The 14,341-nt window shown below is 35.1% G+C and overlaps 1 protein-coding gene across 7 annotated transcripts in view; it reads right to left on the reverse strand.

Annotated features, from left to right (window-relative positions):
• LOC123564476 (trithorax group protein osa-like) overlaps nt 1-7,761 on the reverse strand; it is a 31,797-nt gene extending 24,036 nt beyond the window's left edge. For 5 of the 7 annotated variants that reach the window (XM_053537109.1, XM_053537104.1, XM_053537108.1 and 2 more), the window contains exon 1: nt 7,211-7,759. In XM_053537109.1, the coding sequence (XP_053393084.1) occupies nt 7,211-7,309 (99 nt within the window). In that variant the 5' untranslated portion in view covers nt 7,310-7,759. Of the gene's footprint in view, nt 1-7,210 lie in introns of all 7 variants that reach the window. The other 2 variants (XM_053537107.1, XM_053537106.1) reach the window with 2 other exon arrangements.
• Between the last annotated feature and the right edge of the window lie 6,580 nt (nt 7,762-14,341).

The raw sequence follows: 14,341 nt of genomic DNA on the forward strand, positions 1-14,341 counted from the left end.
TGATGACATAGATAAAGGGAGATAATTATAGATAACCTCCACATTATGGTCTGATACACCTTTATTCACGTTTTACTTTTTATCTGTAATCACTCACAGGATTCAGATCTAGCCTAGCAGTTTCTCTCGTTCTCCTTTTGACATTGATTTTAATCAGGTATATATATATTCTGACTTCTGCAATGATATGAATGTAGAAAATGGGCACGTCTCTTTCCGAAGAGCAGGAAACAGATTTAACCACGATATATGATCTTTCATGGTTTTTATCTTCTGGATGGATTGGCATTTCTGAAATAAAATGCAATGACTGATACAGAGTTCACAAACCTAGATATTTTTGGCTTTCACTTTGGTATTTATAACGATTTGTATATATCTCCATATAGATATGTTATAACATGTTATAACATCTACAGCATCCCGAGTTTGTTGGTACCAGAGCCTGTTTCCTGAAAGATTAGGCAGATGCTGTAAGAGGAAAGAAACATGCCCTGCTGGCCTGAAACGTGTAAAAAAGCTGACTTAAAATGAATATTTTGTCGTTTGCGTAAAAGATTTTGAATATGTACGTTATTAATCAAAAGTCGGATCTTCCTTAGTGTGAAGTTAAAGTTATTGATATTTCTGAAGTGGCAAACTGCCTTATTTCAGCCCGAGAAAATGATGTGTTCGGGGCTGTTGTTCACTGATCGACGAGATGGCAATGTACAATCAAATGTGAACAAAGAGTCAAATGTTGTTTGAAACAAAGATGTTTCTACGGAAGCGTGAAATTGCCAATACCGTGATTCGGTTTAAACACGCTACATCTTAGACGTGCTCCTACACCATAATGTATGATATCTAGCCTGTCTATTTTTATGTCCAGTGTCATGATACATTATAATTCCCTCAGAAATATCTCTGAAATAAACTGACTTTTGTTTTTATGACATAAATCAAAATTTCTGTAAACTTAGTCTACATACGTGACAGAATGTTGTACCTACACTAGCGATTCATGGTTTACTTGCCGATCATATTCTATTGACTCCGAGATCATATAGTTACATGTTATTTCTTTTCCAACTGTGAACATTTGTTAATATAAACTGCACACATTTTGATGTATTCAACGTAAGCCTCAGACTCCATTTCTTTTAGTTCAGCAGACAGAACAACTCTGATGACTCCACGACTGTAAGAATTATCGTAAATTTTGCAGTTCATACAAAATGAACGCGAACGAACAGGGAGGATGTTATTTATGGATACAAAGAGATTTTTTTCCTTCAAAGTTTATAATAGTCATTTCATTTATCCATTACATTTGCAAATGGCATGAAATATGTGTAAATGGGCGCATACTGTGTAGGCATTTCAGTTCTTAGAAAAGATGTTTTCTAATCTATAAAAAGTTCATCTCGGCAACTCGCAAATTCTGCCAATTATTTTGATACATTCAGCACAGATGTATATACACATTCAATAAATTCTGACGTAAAAACGAGCTGCTAACGATATGTTTATCACTACAATAATGATAAAGGTTCGTTTGATCACTCTAAATTAAAAGAAAGAATAAAGTTCCAAAATCTGGACAGGTGGCTGTTTTAAATACAGAAGATCATAAAATACGCCATCTATCAAAGCCTGCATTGTTTAACTCTGTCGAGTTTCTTACCTAGATTAAAGTCTGATTATTCTTTTACAACGTTTTAAGATTTCGTCTAGCGTTGACTGACTGCAGACTCAAAAACAGTTCATAAATCAAATGAATCTTACATCTATCATCACTGCGAAGCTCGCTTAACATCCGAATACCATCGCGAAAAAAAAGACAGATATCCGAAAATGTTATAAATATCTATATTTTAGAGAAGTGAAGTATAGGCATAAAGAATCAGCTCGATACATGTTAAAGACTCAACATTATTTGACTATACCTTGCTGCTTCTAATCCTTCAAATTATTATGATTAAAGATAATGCAATATCAAATGCACACGATCTTTCTGAACATCCCTTATACATTCATAGACTAGCTATTAATTGCCTGATGGAACGCGCTCGTTTGTTTTTTCAATTAGGCAAAGTAATAACACACTAATACAAACTAGATAAAATACGAGGTCAATGAGTACAAATAATGTCTGACGTTAGTATTGTCACAGGTTCCTTATTGCGATACATTTCAGTTTTATATTGATTTTTCATTAAAATATCTGATATATATCTTAAAAAAGAAAACATGCACAACTATAGAGGTATTTCATACGATAACAAGACTTTAAAAAAAAAAAATTAAATAGTGTACTGAGTATATTTCCTTTGACTGTTGAAGAAACATAGCAAATGTTTGATAGTTATAATGCCTAGTGCATTTCAAAAGCGGTTTACTCCTACTACACTCTCGATTTACGTATATTTTTCTGACAAGCATTGTTCTTGACAAGAGCTTTTCTGAAAAGAACTACCAGTTTTGTTGTATAACATCTGAAGGATATTTGCAAGATTAATGGGGATTTTACACACTTTCTCTCTTTCGGTCATTCGCCCCTGCGTAAGAATCTATATCTGTGAAATATTTGTAGTGCTCGGGCATTGACATACTAAGATTGTGTGTACATTTGTCAGACTGATGCTTTACCGAACAAACTAGTAACTGGTAAAATTCAGTAACGCAGCATGTATATCGCTAGAGTTCACTTCTTAAAAAGAATGTAACAGCATACATTTTCCTTCATTTTCAAAAAGATAAAGGCTCATACTAGTAATGCCTTTGTTTAAAATATGGCTGCCATATTTTCCGTTATGAACATAAAATACATTAATTTGTCAAATGTTTGAATATTGATGAATATACTATAATGATTTATTGAATCTATTGTTTTATTACCTCCCTTTATAGCTCTAATTATAAAAATTCATGTGCAATATTAGAGGTAGTGCTTTTCTAACCATGTAAGTACGCATAACATCTATTCGGAAAGCTGTTTCATCTGTTTTAAAGTTAAATAATTAAGGCATTATGGACCTTACTCTTAATTGTTTAGTCTTTCATTGGATACCAATAAAAAAGCATTTACTAATATGTTTAGATAGAAACTGGTTTGTCGTCCTCTGTAAAGTGAAAGGCTGCATTTTTGATAGAAACTAGTTGGACATCCTTTTTTACGGGTACGGGACTATTTACGGGTGTATTTTGATAGAAACTGAACACCTCTTGTTCAGAGTAAGAGGTGTTTTTTATAGAAATTTATTGAATATCCCTGGTTTAGAGTTCGAGAGTTTTGATAACTGGTTGGACGTATACGGATGTATTTTGATAGAAACTTGTTGAGCGTCCACTGTTTGGTTGGACGTCCCTTGTTTAGTATATGATTTCGCTTATTTTTATTACTGGTGGCTGATGGTTATGATTTAGCAGCAGACGAGAAATTAGCACGTGCTGTGTGCTATTACCTACTAATTATATAAACAAATACGCGCGTTTTGGCTTGGGGTATAAATAGCCTCGGTCACTAGGGTCAGCAGACAGAGAAACTTGGGTGAAGAGATACATGCATGAGATAATCATAATATTATATACAGTCCGAGAAGATACGTGCATATTCTAATAAAGTTCTGCACTAAACATTGAATGAAAGGAATCTGTTGCTCTGAAAAACTACATGATACCTTTTTACACCACTTAGCATTTATTAATATTTGGCAAATTGTATTAATCTCTTGCATTTCTTGTTTATTATATGCATATATAAAGTAAACAATGTCGCTTATGTTTAAATATTTTCACAATCGTATACGGTTCCTTTAAACACAGCACTACTCCCGTAACAACTGTTTATAGAGGAAATGAATTTAGTTCGAACGTATAAATATGTTCCGTGACATCTGTGACATATCTGGTAAGGCCATACTGTCTTTAATGTGTATGATACTAAATACATTCGACCAGGTTATTTACAAATATAAATGTACCTGAAAAATGACACCATAAACAAATACACAAATACATAAATGAATGCCAGTTTCTGGCCTGGAGGGATCATTTACTTATGAAGGATAACAGACACCTAGACACTGCGATGATGTTTTTCCACATCATTACATCTAACGTTCTATATGATGCAGAATGTGATGCCTCGTTTTAAAGTTATAATAGGCATTTGTAAATTCATATTGCTTATCTTGAAATGCGGTTTTCTGAGAGGCAATAAAATACGTGCGAATCAATGCCGCATCAGTTTCCCAAACAACTTTGTAAACGTTTGAACACACCATACATAGTAATTTGTTTGTGTTTAAACGTCGCATCGACATAAATACAGGTCATATGGCGCCTTTCTAGCTTTGATGGTGGAGGACTGTGAGACCCTAGGTACCCCGCCCTGCATTATTTAATCACGAGCGGGAACCCGGGTAGAATCACCGACCTTCTGTAAGCCAGACGGAACCTAACATAAAGAATTCAACGCCCCAAGTGAAGCTCGAACCAATATCGGTGATAGGAAAGTGATTTGAAGTCAGTGACCATAACTACTCGGCCCACAGTCTATCATCTGGGCTAGTCATTTCCGATGCAAGTAAATATTGATAAATAGCACGAGCGAATTGTTGATTAATACGGCGAGTAAACTGTTGTTAAATAAGGCGAGTAAATTAATAACTGAAAAGGAAATTTTGTTAACCAGGTCCGTCCAATCCATCTTCAAGTGCAAATATATAAAGGGTGTGGGGGGAGAGGAAACTTACAGTCATGCACAAATGTGTCCATAAAAGTGTTGAACATTGAAGATTTAATTGCTTTCCAATAACCGCACATAAACTCGTAAGCAAGTTTATTTACATTTTTTGTTTTTGTTTTGTTGCTTTAAAACGAAATCGTATTCGATATCTTTTAAAGGACGTAAAACAACGTATTTTTCATTGACGCCTAAACAGTGACTCATCTGAAGTGCATGCTTATTTATATCGCCCCGTATCAGAAACTTATCGTGTAAAATGCAGATGCAAGTTACGCTCATCTTGAAACCAACTGATCATCTGATAAAGTTATTATATTAAAGTGCCTTTGGTTCTACCTCACTACACGTCTGCAAGTGTCAGTAGAAAAGAAATTCAAGACAGCAACAACTACAAAACATTGGTCCGACCAGCACAGCTTGTAGCATAAACAGTTTAGAATGACACGACAATTTATTTATTTCGAAACTTTCTGATGCTAAAAACTACATGCTTCCATTATATGTTTAACGTGACGTCTTAAGTATGTTTACGTTACGTCGTTCTCTCTGTCCTGCGTTGTCCTTATTTTGAATATATACATAGAGAATAATAGGTTAGTGCCGTAGATGAGAAAGTTTATCTGGCGAGGTGGAGGAGGTTAACGGGTGAGCCGAAGGCGGACCTGATAACGTCCGGAGCCGAGCCAGATAAACTTTCTCCATCTTAGGCACTAACCTATTATTCTATTTATCTTGTCATTACTTCATTTTCCGATATTTGGCAATTTATTTTACAAAACTAAGTGTGCGACAACCGCTTTAATGACGTCATATTCGTAATGACGTCACTTATATAATGACGTGATTACCTGCAAAATCGCAATAACTTCTTCGTTTTTGAATAAAAACTCATTATTTAACATTCATTTTCTTAGTTCGGACATTTCCAACACAATGATGATGGTTTCGTTGCAAAATTTCTTATGACAACAATATCGATCATAAGGTCACATGATCAACTGACCGTATATCACTGGTCACATGATCAACTGACGGTATATCAAAAAAGATATACGGCACCCTGATATCGGGTCGAAAATACTGCAAGTGACAGGATAAATTGTACTTTCGAGATACAATTGACAAAATACTTTTTAAAGTAATGTATCTCTATTTTCCGTTGTAGCACTATCTCTTGTATCATAGGTAACATATTCACAGATTATTATGATTTGTTTTCATCATATAGTATTCGGAAACACTTATCAATGTCAGGTATTCTGTTATTTACAGACTGTTAATACGTTTCATTATTTACTGTATTAAAGCTTAATTATTTTCCAAGATGTTCGTTTCGCCCTTGTACCTTTCTGTGGAAGCAGCTACCTTGGAAATGTTAGAGAACGGTCTAAATTGCTGGAAGTTAATTTATGCCGCCCACATATTTTTACTCTCTACATTTTACAAATAGTTTTCATTATTATCAAATGAGATATTATTTCTCTGACGTGACAGAAAGATTTTCTGTGTAAACAACGCTTCGAAATGGATGCCCTGGTTACATAATTTAACGATTACATATTGGTACTTTGTATGCCTTTTTACATAGATATAGTGGCGTAAACGACGTTTACATGCACATTATAATAACATATGTTTGAGCCCCCATCCCGACCCCCTCCATTCCCTATTATAGCTAGCCAATGTGCCTCATGAGATCCACATCAAATCTATGAAAAGGTACAGAAAATATATGGTCTTAGTTCAAAACTCTTCATTTGAACAACTTACGTATGTGTATATTGTTTAATATAATACGAGTTGTTCACGTTGAATGGTACTAGTTTTGATGGAATAAATAAGAGGTTTAAGTGGTTGAATATGGCATCATACAACATTCATAAAAGTTTTCAGGTATGGCATAACGGACCTAAAATCTGCCAGGCAATGTAGAATTGACATCAATGATAAAAACTACTTGAACATAAGACGGTACTTTTTACTGGTATTATCATAAAAGAACCGACAAAAAGTGTATGGTACATGCAGTAGCTCTGGAGCCGGTGTGAACTTCGTCTGTGTTCTGAGATACAGTTTATGTGAACAAATCAATATTTGATATAAGCTTTTTTAATTGTCTGGCAGTTTAAACAGAATAAAATGCGGAGGTGGTACGAAATGACGTCATATATAGACATCTCAAGAATGAGAATAAATTCCAATGATATTAAATATGGGTTTGAAAACCATTATACAATAATCATTATACAATAACTGCGGAAGACATTAAAATGTTTGACTCTCTTTAGGAGATACATATAAGATATCAATAGCGTTGCTTCACGTAATCGGTCTAATATTTGAAGAAATTAATATCAACACCTGAATAGGTGTGTCAAAAAGTATTACGGATTTAGCATACGAATGTGTACACACACCTTATAAATAACCGGCATATAACAAAACCATGCATAACACTAAATATCGTACAGTACATACCCTTTGCACGGATAGTGGTTCGGCAAATTCCCGTCCCCCTTGTAACCGAAATCCCCAGGGTATATCCGAACTGGGTCGTTGTAGCCATATTGTCTCCATGGTGACCTGATACCCTTCAAACGGGCCCGGAGACTAAAGCCAAAAAGAAACAAGGTATATTCTATGTAGGTAAACTCCCAAACTTTCCACAAGATGATAAATGTAGTGCTATCTGCCAAATCTTATTTTAGACTGGATAGTAACTATAGCAACAAGCAATGAACATGCCGTCTGCATTCCCATAGAGATCTTGGCACGTGCTTCTGAATGGACGATTCCACTTAGATAACATATGAGCGGTAATTTCCAAGTAATCCGAATGCCCCTGATAATGAGTTTGCAGGTAGACCAGGTATTCAGGTAGAAAGAAGGTGAGAATGACTTCTGCAGTGTGCGGAACCTGTCAGAATACTTCTAACAGATTCGGTAAATGTTTAGACAGAAAGTTATCACAAATAGCGCAGACATATCGCTGTTTGTTCGTAACACTTCAAACACAATCGCATTATAATTACGCGATTATATGTTTGCTATATTTATTTTATGTACAAGTGATTGTGGGGGGATTACGGAAAAGTACAGTAACAAAGAATTCAAGTAATTTCCTGTATGGTGAATCCTTTTTCAAGTGACTTACACCGTCATTAAGTGTTCTGGCATGTGAGCTACTAACCAAGTTTATTTTTCCCAGCCTTTCCTCGTCACCTAAAAACTTTTTGTGTGAGGGAGTAGTAACTCTACCTATCTTTGATATAAATTCCGCCGAGACTAACATACCTATTATATTTGTAGTACGTTAGTAGTAATATTTTAGAAAGGTTGAAATGGTTACTAGTATTTTGCTTTCAAAATGTGGTACAACCAACACCTCTGCGGTACACCGTACAATATAATTATTTCAGTTTAAAAATAAATATTTTTTCTTTTGCCTCAAGTTACAGTAAACTCATTATTGAAGATATCTTAAAACATTTTTCCTTGATATACGTAATTAAGTGATGCACTTAATGACCTCTTAAGCTATCTATACAAGTGTTGTGATAAGTGTTGTGATGTGGGAAGAAATCCTCGAAAAATCCATTTATTACAAGGTAAAAATGCGAAAACCTATCTACCTCCTGCAGTGGCGGATCCAGGATTTGGTTTGCTGGGAGAGGTTTAAAGAGGTCCATTGGCCCCAACCCCTACCCCCAAATCCCCTCGGAAAATGTTTAGCAAGTATACTTCATATGGTTTAATTTGACATATGTAATTTAAATTTTATTATTTTATTATATATTTGACATAATGTCATTTTTTAGATTTGTAAAGCCATTTAACCAAGTTAATAGGTTTTAATTAGACTGTCCTCCGTTTCTACTACTTCTGTAGAAATAATTACTTATGATATAAATTTTTTATGAGCGACTGATGTCTCAATTTTAGGCATTCAAATATGTATGATCGCCAGATTTTATGCGGGCGAAGGCGTTGGCTGCCTGTCTGGACCCGTCCTTACCCTGTAAGGGGGCATATTCCGTTTATATCTGAATTACTAAAATATCATTTCAATGACATGAATATCTCTATTTTATAACTGTTCAGGAAACTTTAGAGGAGGCAGAGCGTTCCACAGAACCTTGTAACGAACAAGCGAGCAGGCTCGACACCCAGTAAATTTGGCGCAATTTATGGAGGACGAATCAGTCTATAGATGTATAATCTTTAGTCAAATCGTCGTACAATCTGACTAAAGTACATCTCCTATTACGCTACGCATAGGATCTGAAAACGACCTATTCATTGCCTCGTTCTGACGGCTCTTTCGCTAGCCAATCAGAGCCTAGCTTACAACATCTTGCAAATCTACATGTAGCATTGACTTTTGATATTCACAATTCTTATGTCGTACTGTATCAGATAGCCGGTTAGCTCAGTCAGTAGGCCACTGGCTTTGTAAGCGAGGGGTCCCGGGTTCGAGTCCTGGAATAACCGCATATTTTTCTTATCCTTTGACAATCGAACACGTCGTCTGATTGGATAACATAAAAATAGCAATAATGGAAATCCAAAATATACAGAAGACGAATGTGAATGGGTCGTTCTCAGATCTTCGTTTAGAAGATCAAGTACTTTAGTCAGATTGATCGTCGTACAAATTATTTGTCTCGGCTCAGGATCAAACTCGCTCGCTCTTCCACTATACGCTAGCCGGGCGGATTGTCACTGTAAAACGGATTGACAGAATTTTGCAAATCTAAGTTAGATTGCGTCTGACATGAATAAATTCGTCTGTTACAATTAGTTCATTGTAAGCAGGCTGTTAACAGGCTGTAAATGGACTTGATTTGAACGGTGTTTTAAAATTGCAAAATTGATTCGCTTGATAATAATGTGTTTCACAATAGTGAGTTCGTCTGAAACAAAGCGTTCCTTGTAAAATATACCTTTTTAAAACCACTCGTTTAGACGTTTGGCGGTACATGAAAGAAGAAACTGGAGTTTGGCCCCCTTGACGATAAGCGTTAAAAAGTATTGTTGCATTTGTTACATAAACTTTGAGTTATTCAGTTTTATCATACTTTGCGTGAAGAACAGTATAATCATCGGGTATTAAAAAGAAATATTGATGGTATTATAAATAAGAACGTCACATCTACCTAATCAGCTTGATTTTTTCCACCAAACAAATTTTCCACAAGGATGTTTGCTCTCCTCCAATTATTCAAGTTGTAAAATTGCATGTAACCGGATTATTTCGAAACATAAATGCTTTCTCACAAAACGATAACCTGGTCTAACCTTAATTCATTTGAAATAATTCCGAAGAATATTCAAATTTTATATGATCAGTCCTTTTTGTCCTCACGGCTAGAGGTGAAAATAAGACAGAAATTAATAAAAAATATGAATGAATCAAAACTGTCTGAATAGAGAAACGATGACAGTTCTGGGTACGCTAGCTTATTGGTAATAAGCAGTTTAAATTTCTAAATAAAAGATCAACATACAAGAATATATCTGAAAAACAGCCTAGGCCGTTGAAAATAATTTTGTCAAAATACGAATAAACGCTTTAACTAGTTTTCTCTGTAGTGACATTTCTGTACACTATAATGCTGAAAATAAAGACCTGAACTTGTTTTAACCATCATGTATAGCCATGATTTAAAGCATCATAAGAACCCGAACACGTGCTTACCTTGGGCGTGCCTACAAGCTCGATATACATCTTTAATTTTCCATATACGTGTAAACTATTTTGTCTAAAATGTCCAGAAAGAGAACATCCGCCGTTAAATTTTCACTTATTTGTCTCATAGATCACATTGCTCCATTTAACTCGATGCATGCATGTTTGAATATTTTCTCAAGTAGAATAAAATTGCACTTAATGTTGTGAAACCTAATCCCTAGACAGCATAATTTGACCAAATAGGTCATATTTTTACCTCCGTATTCTCATAACACTGCTTCACTGTAACCTAAACTCAAAAGCGTAAAATTGCTATCATTTATACACGTTTATCGTTTAAAAATTGCGGTACAAATTTAGTTTGAATGTGTTTAAACTGTGAGAAGGATTTAGAAGATTTCAGCTTGTATAGGGATATTACCCGCAGTGATGATGCGTGGCTCCATTATCTTGTCGAGTGGTCCCCGAGGTCGACTAGCGGATAAACTAAACATTTTTACAAAACAAACATTCATACAATACTAACTCGCCGTGTGCATTGTATACATCTTGATATTAGTAGTTTTACAATTCATTTTATCATCTACACACATTAATGTAACTTTTCAGTTTAAAATACTATATCCATTATAATAATTATTGAAATAACTCTTATTGGAATACCCATTTACTTTAACCGAATGTCGTTAATTCAGTGACAATACACTATTTAATTTAACCAGACATTTTTTTTTATAAAATAGCCAATTTATGTTAAAAATTTCAAAACAGATTGAATTTTGAATCTAGTTTAAGCTGTATCATTCTAGAACTTTAAGAATATCTTAAGAAGTATTGAAACAAGGTATGCGTGCGTGCGTGCGTGTGTGCGTACGTGTATCGTGTGTGTGCAAAAGTTTTATGCCTTAAATGCGATTTTGTTATTACTTTCATTATACATAATTCAAATGTTATTTTGATAAATGAATTTTCGTTAATAATTTTGACATTTTTTCAACTGCAGTTGTCTATTTTTCACAGTCTTGCTTTAATTGTTGCCAGTTGCAGTTTGGAGGTAAAACAATTTTCAAACATCTTTTCTTCAACATTAAAGTTTCGTTTAAATAATCATCTGAGATCAACGGGAATATAGCTCAATTGTGCCAAATATGAAATACGGCAAACTGTTTTTCAGCTTTCGATTTAATGAGTTTTGAGTTTTAACGCGTCACTTGACTAGAATCTGCATTTCGAATTCGTTAGTTCTCAAATCGTTTCAATGTATCATGTAAACGTAAAATATGGTTATACGACCTTTTGACATACTGGACAATGTAGATTGCTAAAAATGGAGATATACTGACGGCGAATCGTCGTTCTAGTAGCCGTAAACTAATCAGTATGGGAATCTGGCTCACAGAGCAGGTGCCAATAAAAATGTTCACAAAGAGATGTTCTTACCATTTGAAATACTATTGAAGCATTTATTCAATAAAAAAAACTTACAGAAAATATAAACTTTTATTTTCTATAGAATTGTTTACAGTTATTTACTGTAGCTCGAAAGGGTGTTATTAAAGCAGCATGCCTCCAGATTTGGCTAAAAAATAATCTTTCTTTCAAATTGAAGTTTGGTCATATTGAACATAGAATATGAATTTTGTTTCTAAAATATTTTAAATTCCAAACAGAAAAAAAATATGACCGCGCCGGAATCGAACCCCGGACCGCCGCGGCACAAAAGATATTTCACCGTCGTCGTAACAAATGCGCAATAGCTGAATTAGTGAATAATGACTTCAAAACTATAGGTATTTATCGAGACAGTTTACTGGAGTAAAAGCGTGACAAACGCTTTTCGATTTTCATCGTAAAAGTAGTAAAAACACAAATTCTCATGTTTTCCGTAACATAAAGTTTGTTAGAATAAAGTTCTAAAGCCTTCTTAAGATTACATTTATTCAAGACATCTAAAAATTTTTTTTGTTGTCGACGATCTGAGCATGCTGCTTTAAGGAATATTACTTGTATAGTCGACCACGTTTTTTGAGCCGTGACTAATTTATGTAGGACAGTAGGGTAGGAACATATATGTAATATATAATAAAGCGGTATAAGTTATCGATGAATGTAAACGAATGCATGGCTCAAAGGATATGGCGTTGGCTTAACAAACTTGCTTTCCGAGGTTCGAGCCTTGGTAAGTTCGCACTTTTTAAATTTTTTAATCGTTTGTTTCAATAAACGAGAAAATTATGCAGTTCATTGAATCGATTAGTTAATGATGTGTTAGCTAGTCAAAAATACTTGCCTGTAAATCTTAGTACCGTGTAATGCTTCAACACGTTACAATATATAATGATTAAAATATAAAACAATGAAAAAAATAAGTCAACATTATTATAAGACTATAAATGGTTTTTAGAAGAGTTTCAAGATTCTTGACTAAATTAAATAAAAATAATGTATACTAGAGAAAACTACGGCCGTAATCTGGCTGAACTCGCACCTCACGGTTTGTAACCATTACGCCTACCAATTGCGCTAGCGTATAATCAAGTTAGTAAACAAAACATACAATCAACTTACTCTATAGAGATTTTTCAGCATTATGGACCGAATATCGATATTACCCAATATTTAAAAAGTGTGTCATTCCGTCGCGCTTGAACTTTTCCACTGAGTGCATTACCAATTTTGTTATCATTGTAATTTTTCACTTAATAAACAAATTAGTATCAATTTACTAATTGGTAGACTGAGATATTTTCAATTACGTTATCTAACTGTGACACATATATACAGTTTGCCCATAACCCGAAACACTGTGCATCCCGATATAACAATTTATGTCGAATGATCAGTATAATCTGTAAATATCGCCAACAACAGCATACAACAATCAAGAATAAATGTATCATCTTTAAGTTGTCTGTAAAGTTAAATCAAATCTACATCGCCCACCATTCCCCAATTTTTGATACAATGCTTATCCGATGTAAGTGTGGTAAGAATCTAATATGTTTATGTTTCTACCCGATAAGGGGCGTGGTAAGATCTACTCCCACCTTTGATCCTTAGTTTATGTCCCCGCCCGACCTAAGGGGGCGTGGTAAGAGTCTAATCCTTTCTTCGATTTTTAGTTTATTCTCCATCCGACCTAAGGGGGCGTGGTAAGAATCTAATCCGGTCTTTTATCGTTAGTTTATGTCTCCATCCGATGTAAGTGTGGTAAGAATCTAATATGTTTATGACCCTACCCGATATAAAGGGGCGTGGTAAGATCTACTCCCACCTTTGATCCTTAGTTTATGTCCCCACCCGACCTAAGGGGGCGTGATAAGAGTCTAATCCTTTCTTCGATTTTTAGTTTATGCTCCATCCGACCTAAGGGGGCGTGGTAAGAATCTAATCCGATCTTTGATCGTTAGTTTATGTCTCCATCCGATGTAAGTGTGGTAAGAATCTAATATGTTTATGTTTCTACCCGATAAGGGGCGTGGTAAGAATCTACTCCCATATTTGATCCTTAGTTTATGTCCCTGCCCAACCTAAGGGCGCGTGGTAAGAGTTTAATCCTTTCTTTGATTTTTAGTTTATGCCCCATCCGAGGGGGGTGACGTGGTTAGAATCTAATCCGATCTTTGGTCCTTAGTTTGTCTCCATCCGATCTAAGGAGCGCGGTAAGTATCTTATTCTATCTTTGGTCCTTAGTTTATTTCTCCGCCCAATCTATGGGGCCGTGGTAAGAATCTAATCCCATCTTTTATCCTTAGTTTATTTAGGGAGCGTGGTAAGAAAGTTACTTAGTTTATGTCCCCGCCCGATCTATGGGGGTATACTGCCACCCTCCCCCCCCCCCCCCCCCCCCCCCCCCCCCAAAAGAAAAACCCTTATATTTTGGTGTTTAATTTGCTTTATTTTATATGGAAAAATCA

Source organism: Mercenaria mercenaria, chromosome 2 (assembly GCF_021730395.1).
Source record: "Mercenaria mercenaria strain notata chromosome 2, MADL_Memer_1, whole genome shotgun sequence".
Classification (NCBI taxonomy): domain Eukaryota; kingdom Metazoa; phylum Mollusca; class Bivalvia; order Venerida; family Veneridae; genus Mercenaria; species Mercenaria mercenaria.